We start from the raw sequence: 27,111 nt of genomic DNA on the forward strand, positions 1-27,111 counted from the left end.
AGAGTTATTTACAGTCACTAAATCTACGTCTTTTACATTTTATTAGATTTGCCGTAACTATTTAAGTATATACTTTTTTTGTCTTTGGATCCCTGGAGAATTAATATCGGTGTTTTTAATATTTCCTGCATACTCTTGGTTGAGACTGTTGCATATAAAACTTGGATTAGTAAAAAATTTCGTTAAAACATTTGATAAGGAGGGGTGAAGCTTTTAAACATTTAAAACAAATTTTTAAACATTTGAGCGATGCTAATTTAGTAGAGTTCCTATAATAAGAACTCTATAATTTAGGAAGATATGGTGTGAAGTTTTGTTGTAATATCCGTAGTTTTTATAATTAATTTGTTTATTTTTTTTTTTCAAATTATAGATATTTTTGTCGGTCCAAAAATAAGAAGACTTATGATCAATACCGAGTTCGATCCGTTTTTCAACAACGACGAAAAAAAACGCATAAATAGCCTTAAAAATAATAAAAGTTTTTTGGGGAATTTCCGATCTCTAAATTATGAGATTATGGTTTAAAAATATTAGATGCATTTCATACTGTAAAATTTGCGATGTCTCCTAAAGTACATTTCCAGCACTTACATCTTAATTTCTTTTCACAAAACTTAGGAGTTGTGAGTGATGAACATGATGAACGTTTTCACCAAGCATCCAAAAATTATACGCAATCAAAGGTTTATATACGAATTTACGAAAACAAAGCTTCCTCTATGAAAACGCAAAATAGAGAAACGTTTCATGGGAAAGTCAATAACAAGTATGTTGGCTGATTACTGCTGGAACGTAATCAGAGAAACTGAAGAAGATTAATATAATCGGCAAGCAAAACATTACAAATCATTAAATCCAGAATTTTGGATATGTTATATAAAAAACATTTAAGCTTTTCGTTCAGTAAAAAAAAACTTCCCCAAAAAATTGCATTTATATTTTTTCAAAATCTTTTCAACGATATAAAACATATTTTTAGCAGAATTTTTCATTTTTTCAATTTTTTTCTATTTTATAACCTTATAGAATTCTAAAACTTTAAATGTAACTATTATAAAAAAAAAGAGGGTAACTGTAGTAAATCATGTATGTCACGTTACTCAGGAGAATGAACTGAATCACCCTCAGTAAAAAAAACTTGAGAAATTTTCGAATTTTTGAAAATTTGTTGTCCAGTTATTAATATATTATTAATTTTAATATTTTTTTATACTGATACTTATATCATGCCTACATTTCATTGACGATTCTGATGACGATTGATCAAAGAGGCTCTGTGTTCGAGTCTGATTAAATAATGTCATAAACTAAAAATCTGAAGTTTTATACTTGTTATTCCAACACAATACGTTTTGCTACTGCTATTGTACTGAGTAACATTACACACATATACGCTGAATGCACAGCAGCTCTTTGACAGTCATCAACTTAATCAGCTATAATCCGGCTTCAACGTGGTAGAGACTGCTATAAGTAAGAGCTGAGTCGCTGCCCATCATAAACACGAAATGATGTTCACGATAACGTAAATAACGAACACGTTAACGAAACTTGTAAATGCGATAACCGATTGAAGGAGGAAAAGAATCACATTATTTGAGTAAAAACGCGCGTTTACTCAATATCATCGAGTACGTAGTACACGTGTTTGGCCGGCATTTAATTGTCATCGTACATAGTGATTGTGATTATTATACATTGTTTGCTCCTTACAAGCTGAAAAGAGCAATATGACTTTTATTGCAGTCTTAATAGCATTATGTATGTGTAGTACAAAGATTATGTTGTTGATTACAGCTTGCATTAATGAGGCAAAATTGCTGGATCGCTCAAATTGCTACCAATTTTTGTTTTATAGAGTAAGAACAATATATTTGTGCAAGAGATACCTGTATTAAAGGAGTACAACAGTGTCAATTTGAAGATGGAGAAGAACCATATTAAACAACTGTCTGTGTGCAATGGGAATACAAGTCATAATGAATTTTATGAAGAAGATATAAACAGTGAACCACAAGAAAAATCAGTATCGAACATTCTTATCTTTTACGTAAATGGAAAGGAGGTACGATTCATTTTTATTCAATATTGTAATATTATACACTTATTTCGTGATATTAGATATATTACACTTCAACAAAAAATGCACAGGAACAAACGTATAAATTGTTTCCCGTAGACACTGAATACTACTATCCCATTTACCAAATAGTTCACGCTTACCAAATCAGTCACAATTTTAAGAAATTTTTGTGACGGAATTAAAGTTGCAAAAAGGGGATATTTTAATACATTTTAGAATATTATAACTATATGCGGTGTATTGGAGAAGTTTTATTGCAATCAAAATTAAGTATGTTGTCAATATTCTCATCAGTCTTTAAAAGAAAGTTGTGTCGATTATGATTATAAGAAACCACACTTCTTAACAAAATTAAAGAGCCACTTAAAATCAGCGCTAAAAAGAATCAAATTCAATGTTACGTATCTTGGCGAAAAATTATATCGCAGAGCGATGTTTGAAAAAGCTTACGAAGTTCGTTTCTCTGCAAAAATTTTACTACAAATGGCGCTAATTTAAAGTAAACCTTGCACATTAATGTTGTTCTCCCCGTGGACATTATCAAAGTTGAAGTTTATTCTCCAATTTTGCGATTCTTCAATTTCAATTTCTTCGAAACATTCAAAAGTTGAGGCTTTAAAAGGCTTTTTCAAATATTATTCTGATGCGATTATTTTTCGCAAAGATATATGACATTAAATGGTGCTTCTTAGCGCTTATTTTAAGCCTTTTAATTTTGTTGAGAAATGTATTTGTGATTAATATATAGAGTTTATTACGTCAAAGAGTTACGACTTATACATATATATATGTTACCGTTAGAACCCGAATTCCGTCAATACCCGATTTAGGGGAAACCGGGGCTATCTGTCTACGGGGGCTATGTGTCCACAGTACTGCTATCTAAGGTTTTAAAAGACAGACGTCTCTACCATTGTAACAAATAGTTGAAAAATGCTCTACGTAAGAGATTTAAAAGTCGTTTGTTTTTTTGCGATGCTTCTCGCAGACTCTATATACAAAAGAAAAGCGAAAACAATTATTCAGATTTTTCGAAAAATTTGCTGTGCGACAGTAGTTTAACTGAAATTAAAATAAGCAATTCATAATATTATCAATTAATATATAGTTATCAGGTGTGAGAAACGTTAAATCTTAATTCCACATAATCTAAAATTCACAACATGTTAAAGATTGAAAAACGTGGTCGGGGCTATCTGTCTTATTTTTGATGGGTCAATGTGTTTACACTTCAATGATGGATTGTTCTTTTATAAATAGATAATGGTGGTAACTACAAAAGAAAGATTTTCCTTAAGGGGATCCTGGAGCGACGGCAATTATCGATATTTATATTATATAGGTGTACGATTTTCTTCGAATTGGCTTTACAGATTTAAAATCCCTTTAACACGTTTAAAATACGTACAGAAATGATGGGTGGAGTGGTAAATTGAAGACTAAGACTAAAAATTAAAAGAATTGAAAAAATTATATTTGATACTATGGTGTACCTATAACCTTTGTGCCTAGAGCTATCACTTCATGGAAACTTTCGTTTAATATACGAATTATATAGCTTACGTGTACAAATCGAAAGTACCCCACTAATCGGACTAGATCAAAGAACAACGTTGAATCATTGAAACTAAGATTAAAAGCCTAACAAGAAAGATTTTCACTGATCGCAGATTTTATGCATGTACACATACGCAGTGTACATGGCGTTGCAATCTGACAAGGACAGATATCGTAGGATATCTCGTTGGATAAGTACACAATGATCAAAATTATCGATACTTTTAATTCCGCTTAGAGGGCGCTTTCCCGTCGGAGTTCGGCCGTCACTCCAGGATCCCCTTAAAACGGATAAGGTATAATAGACATACTCAATAAAATTATACTTATAGCGATAAAAAGAATAAAAATCGAACGAGAATTTTTTGTTTTTGCAAAAACAGCGCTTCGGAATAAATGTACGGACTCTCATTCGCTACTGTAAAAAAAGTGACCTACGAGCAGTTACTTGATCCTGCGATTCAAGAATCGTCACCAAATTTTTATTTTAAAAATACACGTCAAGTTAAATATATGAGTTTGTCTTGAATTATTAAATATTTTTCTATTTTAAACGCTGCTGAGGATAAAATAAAGGCCCCATATACAAAAAAAGATTAAAGAATTGAGGGGACAAAAGAAACTTTATCACATTGATTTTGCAACGGACTCAAAATCAGTTTGATGCTACCGTATGTAAAGAGTGTTAGTACGCAGGAATCCTGTCAAAAAATCTACACAAAGTACCTACTACTGCTCTGACTCCAACGACTAGGCAGTTTTTTCAATATTATATATTGATATATTAATAATAAATAATATTATAAATAAGTATAAAAATTAATATAAATAATGTGTTTTTTATTATGTGGACAGATAGCCTCTCGAATGTGGATAGTTAACCTAGGGATCCTTTAATGAGGGTTGGGACAAAGCCGCCATTAATGGGAGCGGAAGTGACGGCAGGCATTACGCGTCATTTTTAAATAAAACAAAATAACTGCATCGAAAATATGTCTACATAAATTCAATTCTAATTGAGGAATTATTTTAATTAAATTGAAGTAAATAAATAAAACTTAATTAAATGAAATAAATTCCGTAAATTAAGAAATTAAGTAAATAGTAACAAATACTGATAAATTTAATTTATCACAAAAAGTTAATAATTGCAGTAAATAATGCAATAAATAATTTTTTTGATAAATTTAAGAGTTTTTATATAAATTTAGCAAAAGGTATAGCCGGGTTTGTATGGGAAATCTGCCCCCGCGGCTTTTTCGATTTGCACTTGGGGGATCGATTTGACATTAAATAAAAATAATTCAGCTAAATTTTTAGCTGAATCTCTTTATCTCAAACGATTTTCGAGATTTTCAAAAAAACCACTTTTTTCGATTTTACTTTTTTTCAATAGTAAAATTCAAAATTAATGAATGGTGATTTTTTTTCTAATTCTTAGGAGTAAAAGGGATGAAAAAACACTTTCATTATGAATCTCAGGTGGAAAGCCGATTTTTAAGAACAGAAATAAAACTATAATCATTTTTTTTACCGTGTTATTTAAAAGTGTCCACCGCCAAACTTTGTCAGAAAATGTCTTCTATACTCCTTTACACTCAGGAATTTTTTCATTTTTTTTGAAGTGGTGGAACATTATGAAAAAAAATAAAAACTAATTTTTTTTTTCAAAATCTTGCGTTTGAACGCATTAAAACTCTTATACTGCTAGAGAAATATATAGAAAATAATTTTTCAACTGAAAAAACACAACTTACTTACAAAAATATTTAAAAAATTAAGAAATGCATTACTTCAAAAAATAAAAGACATTAAAAATTTTTGAATTGACGTTAATTCTTTTTCACGCAAAAATTCATAGAAATAAAAAAATATAATGTTTCTGTATTATTGGCAATAATTTTATACTAATAGTTAATGCAATAGTTAATAAATAAAAATGAAAATTCTTATTTGATAAGTTATACTATATTATTTATTTTTAAAAACATACGTATCATCAATTATTTACATTCAATGAAATGATTTCACATTAGATATATATAAAAAAGACTGTTAGCGCTAACTTCAATGAAGTTCTGAAGACAATAAGAAATCAAAATGAGAGATACCAACATTAAAAACGTCAATTCAAAAATTTTTAATGTCCTTTATTTTTTGAAGTAATGCATTTCTTAATTTTTTAAATATTTTTGTAAGTAAGTTGTGTTTTTTCAGTTGAAAAATTATTTTCTATATATTTCTCTAGCAGTATAAGAGTTTTAATGCGTTCAAACGCAAGATTTTGAAAAAAAAAATTAGTTTTTATTTTTTTTCATAATGTTCCACCACTTCAAAAAAAATGAAAAAATTCCTGAGTGTAAAGGAGTATAGAAGACATTTTCTGACAAAGTTTGGCGGTGGACACTTTTAAATAACACGGTAAAAAAAATGATTATAGTTTTATTTCTGTTCTTAAAAATCGGCTTTCCACCTGAGATTCATAATGAAAGTGTTTTTTCATCCCTTTTACTCCTAAGAATTAGAAAAAAAATCACCATTCATTAATTTTGAATTTTACTATTGAAAAAAAAGTAAAATCGAAAAAAGTGGTTTTTTTGAAAATCTCGAAAATCGTTTGAGATAAAGAGCTAAAAATTTAGCTGAATTATTTTTATTTAATGTCAAATCGATCCCCCAAGTGCAAATCGAAAAAGCCGCGGGGGCAGATTTTCCATACAAACCCGGCTATACTCTTTGTAAATTTAATAAATAAAAAAAAACAGAATAATTTTGAAAATCATTTTTATACTAAAAATGTGTTGACGCGATATAGTCTGAGCTTATATTTATCAATATTAGTTAATTTGATGATTTATAGTTGAGGTTATGTATTCTTTATATATATTCTCATTTTAGTATTAAATGATAATATAAAATCACATTCAATTTTAATGAAATTGAATTTATTAAGTACAATGCGCTTACACTTCTATTTTTTCTCTTGCTTACTTTATCAGTTATGACACAGTTTATACTGTGGTCATATGTCATAAATTGACATATACTATACACTATCTTTATTAAAATATACTCAAAGCGGAAATATCCCATTAATGGCGGACGACCAATCCACATCCTGCAGCCTCGGTGTCCTATCCCTCATTAAAGGATCTCTAAGTTAGCCCCGCATATGGGGCCATCTGTCTACGCTTATATAACTTGCCTACTTAAAAAATTCACCTCTTTAAAATGATACAATAAAAGATTAACGATTTTTATATTTAAACAATTGTTGTAGTGTTGAAATACACCGAAGGCTCCCATTTTGTATAATTTAATATGTGAAAGCAAATATTTATTCGGCAGCTGTCAAATGACTATTATTTTCGTCCTTGATTATAGCACAATTCAATTTGACATATGTGCATTAAATGAGGTATATTTTATAATTCTATTCTATTGATTACAAACACTATCTATTTGAAAAACATTTATATTTTAAATATATATATATATATATATATATATATATATATATGTCGCAGAAACTTTTATGATATTTTTCTCGCTTCTGACGTCAATCAAAGATGGCTGCAGTCAATGAACAGGGGGGCCGCCTATTACATTTCTTTTCACGAGGTGAAAATGCGAAAAATTAATAGATTTACTAGATTTCTAAAGTATCTATGATTTTATTGGTTGAAATCTAGTTCACTAAATTCTCTCACTTTTCGCATTTTTACCTCGTAAAAAGATACGTAATAGACTGCTCCCAGGGAGTCGATTGTGTATCTTGAAACGAGGTGAAAATTACAAAAGTGAACAGATTTTACTAGATTTCCACAAATGAAATCGTAGATACGCTAGTGAATTTCCTCACTTTTGTAATTTTCATCTCATTTCAAGATACACAATCGACTCCCAGGAGGTCGATTCTGTATTTTAAGACGATGTGAAAATTACAAAAGTGAACAGATTTACTAGATTTCGACAAATGAAATTGTAGATTCTCTAGTGAATTTCCTCACTTTTGTAATTTTTACCTCGTCCCAAGATACAGAATCGACCCCCCGGAGTCGTAAAGGCTTTTGCACACGAATTGCCATAACCATAAACGTAAAACGTAAAGGTAAGTTAAAAGAACCAATCAATTGTTTTAGCTTTATGTATTCTAGAGCGTCGTCTACAATGGCAGCAGGAGTATACAGTAAAAGTCTATCCAGACAAATTTGCATAAATGCATAACGAAACGAATCCATATGCATAAAGAAACGGATTTTTTTATTTCCTTATGCACATGCATATGGACCAATCAAATCTCTTATGCTTATGTTTATGCGCTATGCAAGTTTGTCTGGATTGACCTTAAAGCGGGGAGCACAAACTTCTGCACAACGCATAATGCGTAAGCATAAGAAAATTGATTGGTTTATTTCCTTATGCACATGTGTATGGACCAATCAATTTTCTTATGCTTACGCATTATGTGTTGTGCAGAAGTGTGTGCTCCCCGCTTTCGACGTAAGCAGTAAGCTATTGACCAATTATAGTCGATTATTCTTGAATTACAAAAATCCCATTAGTCAATAACTTACTGCTTACGTCTTACTGTATACTCCTGCTGCCATTGTAGACGACGCTTAAAAGACGATAGAAATGATGCTACAATTGTCCGTAAGCAGAAGTAAGTACGATTTCAACCGGTTGAACTACTTACTTCTGCTTACGGCCCATTTCTATCGTCTTCTGGAATACATGAAGCTAAAGCAATATAATATTCTGATTGTTCTATAGCTCATGTTTGCGTTTTACGTTTATGGTTATGACAATTCGTGTGCGAAAGCTTAAGAGCAAAGAGAATTTAGATAGAGTGGAAGGTCCCATAAGAGCGTAATGTATTTTTGCGTATACAGGCTTCAGTGCCTTCTCGCGAGTCTGATGCCCAACTAAATACCCCCCACTCTCGATATAGCGCGAAATCTGAATTCGTATTATTAGGATGCATTCGTCTCTATAGTTTTTTAATAATTTTAATAGGCCTGTTTGTTTTCGCTGCACTTCTGAACTAGTGCAATAAGTTAGAATGAAACAATATTAATTATTCTAGCACTAAAGCTCAGATCTATATGTCAATATTAATATTACATTAATATAATTATTAGTAAAAAGGAAAAATAACATATTATCTATACAAAATTATAAATTTTATTTTATGAAAAATACATATTTATAGGTAATATTTCGTCTCATTATACGTGCTTCCCAATGACATCTTATTCTTACAAACATACACAAAAAGGAATCTAAAGATTCTGGACAGCATAATTGAACAATTGGACAGTTATCTTTTAAAATATCTGTCATCAATTTTCCTAAATTCTTTTCATGAATAATATTTCAAATGACGCATTTAAACTTTTTTTCCCAACCTATATAATTTGAAACACATTTTCTGTAACATAAACTAAACTACTGTCTTATACATATGCTTTCATTAACGCAAATAATTTGTGATCGTGATATTCTGTATTATTGTTAAAACCTAATAATTTGCACAAACATTCTTTGTGCCAAGAAATTCCAACCATTTTTTAGTTCTGTAAATAGACACATTTTCTCTATTATTATTATTTAATATTATAAATAATGGAAGAAAAACAAATATGTTATAAATATGCAAAAATTATTTTAAGTTTTGTAGCATAACGTATTAGTAATGTCAAATATATATACTGCTAATTATACTTACATTTTAAGGTCACTTGGGAAACTAAAAAAAGAATGTTTCTTGTCGTCCTTATTATTTCTTTTACAATTCTTGATACAACATCTTACTACCATGTTTATATTTTTAAAATAAAAATGCATAAATATATATATGTAGCTTTTGTGCTGTGATAAATAAAAATGAGTACCTGAAAATATATTTATAATATGCAGATTAGATAAGTTAAAAATACAAAAATATACAGCTAAAAGCTACGTATCCAAGTGTAATTTCTTTTTTTCTAAAATATATATCTTACAGATGCTTACCAAAACATAAATATAAATATCTTCTTCAAAACTTCATGTGTATTCACTTTTTTGGGAGGATTAGTTATTCCTTGGTTAGATGCAACCCTGCCTTTGAATTATAGCGCATATATTTTACTTGTATTTTCTATTAACTTAACTTTCTATATCCTTTTCTGTCCTTCTAAAAACTTTCTCTTCTTCTTTAAACGAAAGGAACTTCCTCCTTCACTTCATGTACAATATACGGAATGTTTACGTGTATTCACTTATATTTATTGGTTATATAATATTGGTCAGTTTGAGCAAAAGTGACTAACAATAAGGGAACCTCGCGAAGTGGAAAATTTTGATTTTAATGAAACTTTCCACACATGTAGGGGGAGTAAGAAGATGAATTTAGATATTTTTTGTAGCGGCCCAAAAACGGTTTTAAGGGGTGAAACCACCTCTCATATATGTAGAGCGGTTTTTTGCTTTTCTCGATATATTTCGAAAAGTATTCGAGATATAAAAAAATGTTTCAAATAAAAGTTTTATGGTAAAATGTCCTCTATTCAACAACATTAATATAATATTTTTTAAAAATAATTTTTTAAACAAAAATTTTTTTTTTCAAAATTTTATTAATGTGGTTAAATAGAGATGTTTTTACCATAAAACTTTTATTTGAAACATTTTTTTATATCTCGAATACTTTTCGAAATATATCGAGAAAAGCAAAAAACCGCTCTACATATGAGAGGTGGTTTCACCCCTTAAAACCGTTTTTGGGCCGCTACAAAAAATATCTAAATTCATCTTTTTACTCCCCCTACATGTGTGGAAAGTTTCATTAAAATCAGAATTTTCCACTTCAAGAGGTTCCCTTGTAAGTAGTTGGGCATCAAACTCGGTAGATGGCATTGATCGTTGTATACGTGTAGGGTTGTGCGCAGCGGAAGGTTAATGACGAGACGAGATATAACTTAACTATATCTATTTAATATTACTCTCGATCTCTTTACAGTATGTTCGCGTGTTACGACTCGTATCGGGAGGAGACTTGGCGCGAAGTGGGCTCCGGTAACTTAGCCGGTCAACTTCGACTTTATTAATTTTCATTTTTTTTATTGTTTGTTGGTCGTTTGTTGGTGATTGTTGGCCTAATTACAACGTTTGTTGGTTCTTAATTTTTTTTTAAATTTAAAAAGAAAAATTAGCATTAAGTTAGCCGGAAAAATTTTATTTTTAATTTCAAAAAAGCCTAATCGATGCGTAATCGTTTGCTGCTGATTGTTGGTCTAATTTTAGCGTTTGTTGGTTTATTATTAGTCTTAAAAACGAAAAAAAAACGAAAAATTATCTCACATATTAAAGTAATCGAAGATTGGTTTATTTGCCTACGACTTAAGCTTTATTTCTATCAATTTAAGGCTAACATCTATAAAACTGCCATATGAATACGGGCCTTAACATCGGCAGAAAATCACGAAAAGATAAAAAAACATGGTGGTTTGTGGGAAGCACACACACACACACACACACAACGGGGGGTACGAGGGGGGGGGCCTTCGGCCCCCCCCTCTCCCGCACCCTCCCCGCCGGTAGGCTGCGTGGACCTCGCTTTACAACATAAAGTACATGCTAAGTTGTAAAACGAAATTATAAAGTACATGCATGGGGGAGGGTGCAGGGGAGAAAAGCCTTTCTGTTCACGTGCGCTCACGCATGTAAGTCTCCTTGCACCCCTCCATGCATGTGCTTTATAATTTCGTTTTACAACTTAGCATGTACTTTATGTTGTAAAGCGAGGTCCACGCAGCCTACCGGCGGGTGGGTGCGGGGGAGGGGGGGCCGAAGGCCCCCCTCGCACCCCCCCGTTGTGTGTGTGTGTGCTTTCCACGAACCACCATGTTTCTTGATCTTTTCGCAATTTTCTGCCGATGTTAAGGCCCGTATTCATATGGCAGTTTTATAGATGTTAGCCTTAAATTGATAGAAATAAAGCTTAAGTCGTAGGCAAATAAACCAATCTTCGATTACTTTAATATGTGAGATAATTTTTCGTTTTTTTTGTTTGTAAGACTAATAATAAACCAACAAACGCTAAAATTAGACCAACAATCATCAGCAAACGATTACGCATCGATTAGGCTTTTTTGAAATTAAAAATAAAATTTTTCCGGCTAACTTAATGCTAATTTTTCTTTTTAAATTTAAAAAAAAATTAAGAACCAACAAACGTTGTAATTAGGCCAACAATCACCAACAAACGACCAACAAACGATAAAAAAATATGAAAATTAATAAAGTCGAAGTTGACCGGCTAAGTTACCAGAGCTCGCGAAGTGTCTTCTTGAGAAGGCGGTGTGTAACTAACTTATAGCGTTTTTCTTTGGCAGAACTGGTGCGCACTCAGTGCACATTAAAGCCGTTGTACACAAATCAACGTAATGTGTATGTTTAATATAAACGGGTTAAATCATGAAATCCTCAATATTCTTTATTGCACTATTTGGTAAAATATGTACTGGGTATTTTATCAGTCGAAATATTTGCATTTTACTTTAAATATTAGAGATTAAATTAGTGTACAACGGCCTTAATGTGCACTGAGTGCGCACCAGTTCTGCCAATGAAAAACGCTATTAACTAGATGAGCAAATGCGTTAGAAGTGTAGCGTGAGTGTAGCTAGTGTAAAAGGTGTGATTCAGTGTTGCCAATATGCCTACATACGCATACCTTACCGCCGTAGAGTTAGCAGACAAATTGAATATTTTGGAATTATTCTTTTTCATATAATTTGGGAATTATTTGGGGAAGTTTGGGAAAATTGTTTAAACATTTGGGAAAGAATAGATTTTTTGTTATTAACAAAATTTATCGAGCGTCAAGTTAGCAGATAGTGACTATGTTTAATGTTTATTATAAATGGAATCGATTGGAAATCATTTGGGGATGACATCTTCATTGTAATTTTTATTTGGGAAAAGTTGGTTTTTTTGTAATTTAAATAAATCTTTGTATTAATGTTCTTTTTCGCTGCACTTCTGCACTAGTACAACAAGTGAACTTATTGCACTAGTTCAGAAGTGTAACGAAAAAGAACAGACCATTATCGGCAGTAGTGTGAAAATTACATATTTTTCGGAGGAGCAGCGAGTTGCTTACGTCGAGACCGTCGAGTAGACCTCGACATGACAGCATACTCCGAAAAGAAAATTTGTAGGTGTTATTTTCTTCATAGTTCATATATACATTATTTATATCTTATAAACAGAGTAATTCCTTTATTTTCTTTTCCATAATTGTGGTACACTGACTCGCATGAGTCGGAAATCCATTGGGTTGAAAGAATAAGAATTCCTTTTCCGTCACGCGGTTACATTTATCACTAATAATAAGAATCTATCTTCTTTTCTCGTTGTTTCAGTGTATCTTTATTTGAGACAAATTAACGTGCGAGTAAGCGAGAGTGTGAATATATGAAAAGTAGAATAAAAGAAACAAAATGTAAAAGAGAATGAGAATAACGAGCATTATTTATATTGTGTTAGCATTTATTATTTATTTAGATTGTGTTAGCAGATTCTGTTATACTTCTGTTAGCGTTCTACTGACATCGCATGTAATATATCAGAACCGTCATCAAATCTGTAGTCTTTCTGCTGACAAAAATTTGTAGCAGATACTCTGCTTTTGACAGACTTGACCGTCTGAGTATTTTATAAGAATTGAAATAATGTAAAAACTAATAAGCATGAATGTATAAAATGCAAAAGCAATGTAATTATTTTGTAATTTTTAAAAATTTAATGAAATCTATGCATTAACACAAAATACTTGTCAGTAGAACGCTAACAAAAGTATAACAGAATCTGCTAACACAATCTAAATAATACTCGTTATTCTCATTCTCTCTTACATTTTGTTTCTTTTTTATTCTACTTTTCATATATTCATTCACACTCTCGCTTGCTCGCACGTTTGTCTCAAATAAGATACACTAAAACAACGAGAAAAAAAGATAGATTCTTATTATTAGTGATAAATGTAGCCGCGTGACGGAAAAAGAATTCTTCTTTTAACCCAATGAATTTCCGACTCATGCGAGTTAATGTACCACGATTATGGAAAAGGAAATAAAGGAATTACTCTAGTTTATAAGATATAAATAATGTATATATGAAGAAAATAACATCTACAAATTTTCTTTTCGGAGTATGTTGTCATGTCGAGGTCTACTCGATGGTCTCGACGTAAGCAACTCGCTGCTCCTCCGAAAAATATGTAATTTTCACACTACTGCCGATAATGGTCTGTTCTTTTTCGTTACACTTCTGAACTAGTGCAATAAGTTCACTTGTTGAGAGTAGGATCATCTTCCAGTCTAGAACGGGCATAAGAAATATTTGATGAATACTTTAATGGCCTGTATAAGTTGCCTGTATGACTTTGATGCAATAGACCCTATATAATGACGTGATAGAACAATTTTATAAACGGGATCATATTCAACACAAAAAAAACTACAAAAAATAATTATTCTCATTCTTATGCTCGAAAAAAATCATTTATTTGTTGAACAATGTTATTATATACATATGTTATTATACATAATATATTATATCTCGTGATTTAGGTATCAGATAAGAACGTAGAGCCACAATGGACTCTTCTATGGTATCTTCGCAACAAACGTATCCTTTTACAAATTCACCAATTCAATTTATTCCCGGAAAAATGTAACATATAACTATATACATAGATACATGTATTTGGATAAAAGTGCATAATAACGGACCCAGCCCCACTGACCTTTACCTTGACATATGTTGTCAAGGTCATCCTCCTGAGTAACCTTCAAAAGGTTTTAGCCGTTGCTCGTTGTTTGTTAAAAAGTTATGAACAAATGTAACTGAAAAATATAACAGTTTATGAAAGACAGACAAACGTCAGACACTTTTATATATATGATATATCTGTGATATATAGACATTAGAAATTTTTGAGTTAATGTTCCCAGGGGCATTAAAAAATTTTAAGTGGAACACCCCATATTGTAGTATATTGTTTGAAAGGGCATAAAAAAAGAAACATTTTGGCGCAAATCAGAGGTCGATACGTTAACCTTTCGGGAATTATTTAGGGTCAAAGTTCGAAAAAGCCAATTTTTGAACCTAAATAACTTTTGAATGGATCAACGTATCGATCTCTAACTTATGTCAATTTTTCTTATTTTATGCCCTTTTAAACGATATATTACAATATGAGGAGTTCTACTTAAGAAATTGAAGGTGACTTTTATGTGATCTTCAAACGCCTATCCAAGGTCAAACCAATGACATTATCTTATGTAAACCCTTGAAACCATACAACTTTTGTCTGAAACATTTTTCTCTAAAATGTTGCATTTACGGACCGACCAAAACTTCTAAATCTGTTCTGATGTAAGCACTCACTAAAAATTCCTTTTTAGAAATTTGACCTCTGACGGGGTAAAAAGGGGCAAAATGTGTTTTTACGGATTCCTTGACAGACAACGCCGGACAGGTAAAGCTAGCGTGCACGCGCGCGTGCGTGCGCCAATACAAAAGTTGTATTGTCTAAAGGGGGACATTTGATTTCGTTGTCAGTCAAATCAATCAATCCCAGATAGCAAAATGTGTTCGTTCTGAGTACATATTGTACTCACGTTTATTAAAAACATGATGGCAAGAATAGACACAGATGCGGGCTCATATGTTGCTCAGAATGCAGACATGTTATAAAATCTATAAAAGTTTACAAAATAGTGACATAATGAATACATAAATGTTCAATGAAATACTGCATAATGTGTGCATATAAAGCTCAAGAAATGACAACAATTTTAAATATTTCATACTTAATAAAATTATTTAAAAACATGTAAATAAATAAGTAAGACGTATCCAACAATTTATCAAAAATTGCTTCGCAGACCTCTGCACTATATGATACCTTTGGTATCACAAGCTGATCTGCAGCAAAGAACATTGTAATTAGGCTTCTCACAAGCTCGCCTTTTATACTAGTGCGTGATGATTTTTGATTACGAGAAAGTGACGCGTGGTATAGCCGCGTCGCGGCAGCGTGCGGTACTAGCGCTCGCGGTAATTGTTGTAAAATTATTTCCACCAGGGTCAGCATGTGATTATCATGAGTTAACTAAGTAACGTCAATATCTGAGCTCATATATTTCCTCATATACATGTTAACTTGTACTCTTGATGTGTATCATCACAATATGATCACAAGATATACATCACATTTCGATCAATATCAGAAAGATCATGACGTGATGAAATCTGATCATCAGGCATTGCTATCTGGCAATCATCTTTATTTCTCTCCCTTTCCGGGGTTGGAAAGGCGTTTTTTTTTTTTTTTTTTTAGGAAAAACGTTCCCAAAAACCTTTACAATTATACATTCAGTCATTAATCACATACATTTTACATGGCGTTTTACAGGGACGTACCCAACCCTTTACACATATACCCGTAACCCAACCTGGCCATATGCGACCTAACATTATATTTCCTTTCCCCTCCCCTTTCATCCGGCATCCTTCTGTCACTCTCTCTCCGTTTCCTCCAGATCCGCATCTCTCTGACTCCCTCTTTCTTGGCGGGCCTCTTCGCTTTTGTCCGGCTCTTCCCCACCCCGCGTTCGGCTCCCTCCTTCCTTCTTTCACTGTCCTTACTTTTTTTTCCTATTATCTTCCTCCTTGCCCGACTCCATCAACAGATTCTCCTCCATCCTTTTCGTAATCTCGTCCTCCTCAGTCCTCTTCCAACCCGCTTTCTTTCTCTCTTCTTTCTTTCTCCCCTCTTTCTCTTATCCTCGTCTTTACCGATTTATCCTCGTCCATTTTCACCCTTAATCTACTCCTTTCCTTTCTGCTTGCCTCCAAAACCTTTCACTTATCCTCCTCACTCCCCATCTTTACTAATATCGTCATCCAGTCCCTTCTCTGTCCTATCACACTTACCTCTTTTACCTCCACTTTCACCTTTAATCTATCCGCAAACAATTCCTTTACCTTCTCACAATTTGATTTCTCTCCTTTCCATCTCTCCTTCTCAATCCTTATTATCACATTCTTCCTTTTCTTCTCGTTGTCGCTCCTTTCAGACTCCTCCGCCCGCCATTTTCTCTTACCAGTCTTACCCTTACTCTCTTCACTATCATTCCTCTTCCTTTTGCCCCCGCTCTGTTCCATCCTATCTACCTTTCTTTTCAATCTCTCTACCTTCTCCTTCATCTTCTCCTCTCTTCTTTTACATTCCTCCTTAACTTCCTTTATCATCTTCCATACTTTCTCTTCCACTATTTTTTCCACCGCCTCCTTCTCTATTATTATCTTCTGTAAGGTGAGTAAGGAACAATAAGATAGTCTGTACTCGTGGCAAGTAGGAAGTGAACTGAACTTTATTCACAACGGTCGCTGCGCTCTCCGTATCGTAAGGTGCACGCAGTGCCATCTACCTTACATCTCCCTTTTTAGGATTAGTCGTAAGCAAGAACATAAACGAGTTATGCAATACAAAAATAATCAAGTGAACAGAAATAATCATAATGAACAAATCTTATGAACAAAAATAATCATAATCATTGGCACCTCTTGTTACAGCTTCAGTCTCTGAGGTGGTCTGCTTACTCTGCCTGACGCAGTTCTTACAGTTTGGTTTCCCGCTTCCACCTCCGAATCTGAACCTGTACTCTCTGACTCCATTCTAGAATCTTCAAACTCTTCTGTACTTGAGGTGCTGCTGTTAGCCTGCAGTTCAGCGTCGTTGTTTACATTTGGAATCGGTTCGACCTCATTATCTACTATTTCAATGTAAATCTTTGGTTCTATCTCTTTCTCCGCTTTTTTAGAAGCTTCTGTTTTAGGAGCCGCGTTTAACGATACGGTCGGGGTTTTAACTAGCTTTATAAACCTTCTATTTCTAATTAGTATCGAGCCGTTTTGAAGCTTGACTTTGTACGACCTATTTCTCATCTGACATAAAACCGTGGCAGAAACCCAGTTAGACCTTGGACTTCGTTGAACATACACAAAAGAATTGTCTGGTATCTGTGGCAACTCTTTCGCATTTCTCGCATTATAGTACTTTTGTTCGTTTTTTTGTAGTTTAGCCACAGTTTCTGCCATTAGTTTTGTCGCGACTTTAGGTTTTAACATTTTATTTGTATACGGTAATTTAGATCTAAGTTTTCTAGACATTAACGCTTCCGCTGGTGAGACATTCCCAAGTATTGGTGTGTTTCTATAGTGTAGCAATGCAAGATCTAGATCTGACTTCCCTTCTAAAGCTTTCTTAAACATACTTTTTACAGTTTGAATATTCCTTTCCGACATTCCATTGGACTGTGCATACGTCGGGGACGATGGTATGTGATCAAACTCATATTCTTTTGCAAATTGTTCAAACTCTCTGGAAGTAAATTGAGTTCTTCCATCAGATATCACCGTCCGGGGTATGCCGTGTCTCGCAAATATAGCTTTCATCCTTTTAATTACAGTATTGCTAGTCATGTTATTTCCGAGTTCTGCGATTTCCGGATATTTAGAGAAGTAGTCTATTAACAATACATATTTTTTACCATTTAGTTCAAAAATATCGCAGCCTATTTTATTCCATGGTAAATTTGGTATTTTGTGAGATTTTAACGGTTCTCTGTTTTGTGATTTCGCGTATTTTAAACATAATGGACATTCAGCGATTTTTTGTTTGATTTGATTTGTCATTCCCGGCCAAAATATTGATTCCTGGGCTACTGAGAGACATTTGTTTACACCTAAGTGGCTATAATGAACTCTGTTCACCATTTCGTTTCGCATACTTTTTGGAATTACAAGGCTTTGACCCTTAAAGACTAAACCGTCCGCAGTAGTTAATTCGCTTTGATATTGTTTGTAACTTTTCACGCTGTTCGGCAATTCTTTCGTATTCTTAGGCCAACCCGCTAGGATAACTTTTTTAAGCTCAACCAATTCGTCATCTTTGTTTGTCTCTTCTACTAACTTTTCTAATTTTTTAGGAGTTGCATTTATTTGACTAGCTATTAGACAAACTTGAGCATCAATGTCTTCTTCCCATTCTGCTATATTGTGCTCTTTGACGTACGCTCTCGACAGTGCATCCGCAATCACTAATTCTTTACCGGATCTATATCTTAAATCTATGTCATATTTCTGCAACTGCAGTCTCATTCTTTGTAATCGAGCAGGACATTTATACAATGGCTTTTTAAATATCGAAACCAGGGGTTGATGGTCTGTCTCTACTATTACCTTTTTCCCGAATACGTATTCGTGAAATCTAGTTAGTCCGAAACAGATCGCAAGTAATTCTTTTTCAATTTGTGCGTACCTAGTTTGAGTTTCTGTCAATGCTTTAGATGCATACGCACAGGGTAATTTATTTTGCATAAGGACAGCCCCAAGCCCTGCTTTCGAAGCGTCCACTGAGACAACGGTCTCTTTATCTTTGTCAAAGAACTGTAGGACTGGCTGACTACAGAGAATTTTTTTAATTTCATCTAAAGCTTTAGTATGTTCAGTCGACCAGATAAACTCTATGTTGTCTTTTATCAAATTTCTTAACGGAGCAGTTTTGTCTGAAAAATCCTTTACAAACTTACTTACGTACGTCAACATACCTAACAATCTCTGAACGTCGGTTTTGTTTTCCGGTTGTTGAAACTCCATTATAGCACGAATTTTATTTCCATTAGGATACATGCCCTTGTCAGTAATTATGTGGCCCATGTATTCAATTTCCGTTCTTCCAAATTTGCATTTACTTAAATTAAATGTAACATTATTTTCTTTTGCTAACTGAAACACCTTTAACAGTCTTTTATCGTGTTCTTCTTTTGTCTTTCCCCAAACAATTACGTCATCAATATACGTTTCTGAACCCTCTGTGTTGAAAACTGAGCTATAACTTTCCTGAAATACTTCCGGGGCTGAGCATAACCCATACGGCATCCTTAACCATTTGTACTTCCCGAAGGGTGTTGCGAACGTGCACAGATCTGAGCTTTCTTTGTCTAACTGTATCTGGTAAAACCCCTTTGTTGCATCTAGAGTGCTAAAGTACTTTGCCCCCTTAAATTTCGTTGTTATTTGTTCCAGTGTAGGAATTTGACAGTATATGCGCTTAATTACCCTGTTTAAATCTTGTGGATCTAGACAGATACGCAAATCCCCGTTAGGCTTTCTGACAATGACAAGACTATTTACCCAATCCGTGCTATAATCGACTTTCTCGATAATTCCTTGTTTTTCTAAAGCGTCTAGAGTTTCTTTTAATTTTTCTTTAATGTGCACTGGCACTTTCCTTGCAGGATGTACTACAGGTGTCGCATTTTCTTTAAGCTCTATGTGATACGGTTTCTTTAAGCAACCGATGCCTTCAAATAACTGCTTATTATCGCTAATTAATTTCTTGTAATTTAAATTTACTGACTCGACTGCATCTATTCTTTGTACTAAATTTAGTTTAATTAAGGTCAGTAATCCCAGTAATGGTTTTTTATCTGTGTCTATCACGAAAAACTGAAGATTATAATTTTTTCTCCCGACTACGCACGGTATGACACAATTTCCAACTACCTTAAGCAAATCACCTGTATACGCTGATAATACTACATCAGTTCTCTTTAAAACATTTTTCGGAAAACCTAATTCGTTATAGGTCTTTAACGGCAACGTATTTACACGAGATCCCGTGTCCATTTTAAAATTTATCTCTTTATCTCTTATTTTGATACTAGTTGACCATTCGTTCATCAATACCTTATCCTTTGAGTCAACTGTATCGACATCTATTGAGCCAACAAACATGTAATCTTCCGCGTTACCTACTTCTACTTCGTGTACTTTATTTTCCGCTTTACTAACCTTATCTTTATTTTTAAGACATTTACTCGCGAAGTGATTTTTAATTTGACACGCGTTACATTTTTTTTCCGAAGGCCGGACATTTATTTATCGCATGTGACCTTCCGCATTTTGTACAGTCCGTTATCATCTTTGTCTGCTTGCTGTTTCCGCCGCCGGTCGTTGTGGTAGGCCGCTGTTTACCGGCCGGAGACATTCCGCCCTGGTGGCTGCCCTGATTTTTCCTCCGGTTAATGGCGTCTACACTATTTCCGTTGGTCTGTGCCCCCTCAATGGCATCGCTTCTTGCTTTCGACATCTCGATGATTAGACACTGCTCGATAGCCTTATCGAGAGTTAACTCATCTTTTTGGAGCAACTGTTCACGTATTGTGGAATTATTAACCCCACAAATTATCATTGTTTTGATGAGGCTGTCTTGTAACTCGCCGAGTTTGCACTTCATGGCCCTCTGCTTCAGCTCCGTGATGAACTGTTCTAGCGTCTGACCGGGTTGCTGTCTATAAGAGAAGAATTTGTATCTCTCATAGGGTAGATTCTCCTTCGGCAGGAAATGTGCCTCGAATTTCTCGAACAGTATTGTAATTTTGTCCCTCTCTGCTTCTGAGAAGGTGAAGGTCGTATATATTTTGAAGCCTTCGTCACCAATGTAATGCAGCAGTTGAGCGCACTGAGTCGCTTCTTCTCTCTTGTTAATTTCCGTTGCCACGAGGTAGTTCTCGAACTGGGACCGCCATGTCTTCCAGTTCTCGGCGACGTTGCCCGACATGCTCATCGGCGAAATGCCTCTGTAGTCGCTCATTTTCATCGTTCCTTGTAGCCCTTTGTTACTTCACCTTTATGATTTAGCTCGTTGTCGCTTTCTTAACGCCGACTGCCGACTGCGCCATGTAAGGTGAGTAAGGAACAATAAGATAGTCTGTACTCGTGGCAAGTAGGAAGCGAACTAAACTTTATTCACAACGGTCGCTGCGCTCTCCGTATCGTAAGGTGCACGCAGTGCCATCTACCTTACATCTTTCCTCTGCATTCCATCTTTCTTTGGTTATTTTCTACTACCGCTCGCTTCGTCTCACAGCTCGCCCGCTCTACTGCCACCACGTGCGTTTCTTGCATGTTCACCTCGCTCTATCGATCCCTTCCATCGATCTCTTGATCTCGCCGCTTATCCGTCGACACACGTTGCAAAGACGCGTGTTGCGCATCCGCCTTAGTCTTTTCTGCCGCTCTCACCTCTTGTGCCATCTCCTCCATCGCCCAAGCTCACCGTCAACATAACCTCTCTCTCAGGCCTCCTCATCTTCAACAGATTTCTGCGGTCCCGCTTTATTTTTCACCACGCCTCCATTTACTCCACCTTCTTTCGGTTTCCTTCACGCCTACCTTTCTTCCTCCACCGTCTTTCTCCCCTATAACACCTTTTTCAGACGTCTTTTTTTCCCTTTCTACGCTCCACTTTTTCCCCGCCGAAGGCTACGGGGGAATCCCTCGTCATTTCGTAGATATCGTTTGCAAGATATTTCAAAGGCGACAGTTTCTTAAATCAAATTTTTTTCTTCAGATAAAAGTTATAGATCTGGTCGAGACGTTTTCAAAACATAAAGCTCTCTTTCGTTAAGAATTTCATGAGATATTTTAAATTTTGTCATAATATTGTTACTGGACGGTGTTCAGTCGCCTCACGCACTCGCACTCGTACTCGCACAAACTCCCGCGGGCCGCAGGAATAACGATCGAGGCACTTGTTTTACTAAGAGAACTCGTTTATTTACAATCCCGGTTACAATCTCAAAGCGTGAACCGACACGTCAGTCCGAATTCGAATTCGCCGGGCTGTTTATACCTACGGCAACGCCCGCGACAAGATCGAGCGACGCCGACAAACTCAGCGCGGACGCAACACTGCCCCTCCTCTTCAGGATTGTCGTCCCGACAATCTAGGAGGGCAGCCTTTACACGAAGACGTTCCCTCTGCCAGGCGGGCATCAGAACGGCTCCTCGCCCTACCCTGAGCTGTAGCTACAGGTTACTGGGCTCCGACTCTTGGCCCCGCCTCGTCCGTAGGAAGTTCTCTTCCTACCAGGGTGCTGACTCCAGGGTTTCCGCTCGATTTCTCCCTGAGAGGGTTTCGCCCCAGGTCCTCACGCTTTCCTCTTGCCGACACCCTCTAGCCGCCATCCTCTTGCCGCTGACGCTGCTCCTTTTGAGGCAAACTTCGGACAAGGGGGGGGAACTTTCTGAATTAAGACCTAAGGTCCCAACGTCTTTTAAAACTCCCCAAGTCTCTGCCTCAGCATTTGCCCAAGTCCCTCGGAAAACCTCAGTCAAAAACCGAGAAGCAGTCTTCTTAAAAAAAAAAACTTTGGAGTCTCCGACGAAGAAGTCTTGGCTGTTCTTAAGCCCCTCGAAGCCTACTCCAAGTTCCGTTCAAGAAATCCTCTTTCAAAGATTCTCCCGCCGGAACCCAAATAAGATTCTGTGGAAAAAGAACATTTTCGAGCACAGTATAATTAAAAAAAAGGTACAAGTACAATTAAATTACAATCTCACTCTCACAAACTCCTCCGGGCACTGATTCTAACTAGTTGCTCCCAGACTCCCTTTCCCTAAAGAGAGCTAACCTATCTGCATAGACAACTTTACCCCTATGTTTAGGTGATCTTCGAATGCCATATACCACATCACTGAGCTTTTTTCCACTAAATAAGGGCCTTCCCAAGAGCTCTTTAGGGCCTTCCCCCTTTCGGGGATTGTATAACCAAACATTCTGACTTTCTTGAAAAAGAGCTTGTCTGGCTTACGGTCATACCAAGTTTTGACCCTAGCGAAATTGAGGTTCAACCTCTTCCTCACATTGAAATGTACCTCCTCTAGTTTCTCCCTCAGATTCCTAATGAAACTTCCTGCCGGCTGCGATCCCGAATCAGGGGGGCTTCCCTGAAACAAATATAAAGGTAAACAAAGTCTTCGAGCAAAGCACATCTCGGCTGGAGAAACGCCAGAAAACTCATGCTTTGAAGATCTATAAGGCAGAAGAAACCTTGGAACCCAACGATTCCAATCCTTTTGATTCTCGGAAATGTATTTTGCCAAATAATTTGTTTGGTGTTGGTGTTCTACCTGACCGTAGTGCCCGTCTGACTGAGGATGCAGAGCGGTAGTCCTGGTCTTTCTAATCCCAAGCAATTCCACTAATTCGGAAAATAGTTTTGATTCGAAATTCTTTCCTTGATCTGTGTGTACTTCAAAAGAAACTCCGTACCTGTAGATGAACTGTTTGAAGAAAACTTCCGCTACCATTCTCGCTCTAATACTCTTTATTGGAATAACTTCCACCTATTTGGTGAAGCAATCGACGATCACGAGCGGATACCTATTTCCAGAAGAAAATATCGAGAGGGGGCCAAAGATGTCATTTGGATTCTCTCAAACGGAACCCCAACATTATAAACTTGAAACGGGGATTTTCCCTTTCCTGAAGGTCTCCTCCTAGAAATGCAAACCCTACAAGTCCTGCACCAGTTTTCTACATCCTGTTTACACGTGGCCCAGTAAAACCGACCTCGGATCTTTTCCAGGGTCTTGTTGACCCCGAAATGTCCCCCAGAAGAAGAGTCATGGGCCATCTCCAATACTTCCTTCACCCGCTTTCGTAGGACAACAAGTTAGAAGAAACTTGACTTCAAATCAGGAAAATCCCACTTCTCGTAGAGAACTCCGTCCCTGAGTACCAATTCATCCCAATACGCCCAATAAACCCGAGCAGAAACGCCCCTAGCGAGAATCTTCGAACGTGATGGACGTTTTCCGGCTTCTTTCGCACAGTCAAAAACCAAAATATCCGGATCCTCTTCCTGCTCCCTTCACCAGCTTTCCAACTTTTTTTCCTCTAAAACAATCCGGGCGATAATCTCTAAAGGCCATTGCACGTAACAAAGTTTTAGTTATAATCGTAAGGTCGTAAGAAAATAGACCAATCACAGTCGATTATTCTTCTTGAGCTCGAAGAATAATTGGCAAGATTCCGATAACCCTGGCGCCTTAATTTGACGATGGTTTCTGGTAGTACTTTTAACGCTGAACAAAAAATTATATAGGTCTTATAAGGTCTGGTTTTCAAGATATACAGTGTTAAAGTTAAAAATAAATAATATAAATTTTTAAATAATACTTCAATTGTGTGTGTATAAACAGTACATACGTAGGCGGGGGAGGGGCTACCGCCCCCAAGCAGGAGGGTGGGGGTAAAACTCAGTTCGCGTGAAAAGTTAAAAACCTGCATTGTGTAAAAATACTTAATATCTGTAACAGAAATAATTTGTTATAGCACAGAATAGTTAAAATATTGAAAAGTGGCACCTCGCGTGACACCTTGTTTCGCGTAAAAAGTGTATGCATGGAGGCAGTAGTTTCCGCTTTTCTGCGGGGGGCTCCACTATTGTTAATCTAGACACATAGTGTGCCTTCAAAGTACATGCGTCGGCTTTCCACGCGTGAAAAGTTGTAAATCTGTGGCACCTCGTTTCATATCGACAACATATCAAGGTCATTGAAATCGGTGAGGTCGCCCTTAATCTAAAGTTTTACCAACTTTAACACTGCATATCTCGAAAACCAGAGCAGTTAGCCCTATAAGACCTATGTAATTTTTTATTCAGCATTAAAAGTACTACCAGAAACCATCGTTAAATTAAGGCGCCAGGATTATCGGAATCTAACCAATAATCGAGTGTGATTGGTCTATTTTCTTACGGCTTTACGATTATGACTAAAACTTTGTTACGTGCAATGGCCTTAACTGTCCATCCGCATATTTCTTCTCCACTTTCTCACAATACTCGCAGCCGTACATTTCACTATGTCGTCTAGACAGGCCGTCGGCATTTTTGTGCGCCTGTCCCTTCCGATGAGTTACTTCAAACTGCTAGAGTTTCTCCAGTCACCGTGCCAGTTGTCCTTCCAAATCTTTGAAGGACATAAGCCATCTTAAAGAGGCATGGTCTGTACGGAGTACGGATTAAAAATTTTTGCCCGAGAAGATAATGGCGAAAGAATTTAATCGAATCGACGATCGCTAAAAGTTCTCGACGCGTCACACAGTAATTTCTTTCAGCTTTGCTTATATATATTGTACGAGGGGGGGGTGTCAGTTCCCCGGAGACGAGATTGTCTAAATTGCTCGAAGGATCAGAGGGGGGTAATTAAAATCCCCTCACGAACAAGTTTTGTAAAACGAGAAAGGAAGTAAAGTGCGCATGCAATGAAAGAAAGCGAAAAGCGACTCACTGTTGGTCCGCCGGTCGTCTCTTGGAGAAGTCCGCCAATTCTCGTTTTGTCTCGGGGCTGCTTAGAAAAGCCTCGTCTGGTCCAGCATGCATTCAAAAGCGAGATTTGTATTAGCAAGCAGGCACACGCAAGCAGGGAAAGGCAGGCGAGAGATTGGTGAGCCTGCGGCCGAGCGTTCCCAAAGTCTAGATGCGCGTTCTACTTCTTAACGGCGAGTGAGGCTCGCGGTCCTGCAACGTGCCGCGAGCGAGTAATTTGCTCCTTTTTGAGTAATTGATGCCGTCGGTGGATGAACGATAGGAGCACCGATTGGTGAGTCGCATAAATTTCTACCGATCGCGATTCACCGACGTCTCGCGCGAATAAGAGCAATGATATAACTAAATATAACTAAATCAACTACTATGTGATACTAATTAAGCAACGACAAAATGTAAAACTAAACAAAGCAAACAGCTATAAGATATATATACAAGACGATACGCCAATTCCTTGGGCCTAACGCACCTACGGGATTACTGAGTTCAAGACACCGCGGACATACACGTACAATTATACATACACACATACACTTACACATTCTCGAGTTTGAAGTCTTACGAGTTTGCGAGTTTACGAAAGTCTACCATACTACGCAGTTTCACAGTCGAATTGAATAATGGCCGATGCAAACTGAGAGGAAAATCGCTAGTGCCAATAACCAGAAGAAGAAGAAGAAGCTCTTAACTTTCGTTACAGTTGACGACTATTCAGGTTAGAAAATCTGACATAATCGACGAAATGCAGTGACACGAACATGCGCTTTGGCCACTTGCGCATGCGCTGTGGCCATAATTATATATTAAAATACACCGCGTTAGAACACATTTTATAACGGCAATATAACATGGAAGTTACATGTAATATCACAATGTTATTCTTGTGATATATAAGGGCTACATAACATGGACATAACATGCATAATTTAACATAATTTAACATTCGTTATATGCAGGTAATATAAATGTTATACATTTTTTTGGCGTTACAGTTATGTAACAAAAATTGTGTAATTGTTACGTAACACGCTTGTATCAATGTTAGTATAACTAGTAATATTATGGTAATATTAATGGGGTGTAACGGAATAACATATACAATATAAGACTGTTGATTTGCTTACTGCTCACGTTTTTCTATGTGCCCGGGCTCTTAAACCCTGCATTGTTTTATTTTGCTAGAGCTAATAATAATCTGGGCTTTTCATCATAAATTTTCAATTGTTT

At 35.7% G+C, this 27,111-nt stretch overlaps 1 protein-coding gene across 1 annotated transcript in view; it reads left to right on the forward strand.

Annotated features, from left to right (window-relative positions):
• The first annotated feature begins 1,322 nt into the window (after positions 1 to 1,322).
• Ry (xanthine dehydrogenase rosy) overlaps positions 1,323 to 27,111 on the forward strand; it is a 169,776-nt gene continuing 143,987 nt past the window's right edge. Inside the window, exons 1-3 of the mRNA XM_071786769.1 lie at positions 1,323 to 1,764; positions 1,862 to 2,068; positions 14,266 to 14,323. Of these exons, the coding sequence (XP_071642870.1) occupies positions 1,928 to 2,068; positions 14,266 to 14,323 (199 nt within the window). The 5' untranslated portion in view covers positions 1,323 to 1,764; positions 1,862 to 1,927. The remainder of the gene's footprint in view (positions 1,765 to 1,861; positions 2,069 to 14,265; positions 14,324 to 27,111) is intronic.

This window comes from Temnothorax longispinosus, chromosome 8, assembly GCF_030848805.1.
Source record: "Temnothorax longispinosus isolate EJ_2023e chromosome 8, Tlon_JGU_v1, whole genome shotgun sequence".
Lineage (NCBI taxonomy): Eukaryota > Metazoa > Arthropoda > Insecta > Hymenoptera > Formicidae > Temnothorax > Temnothorax longispinosus.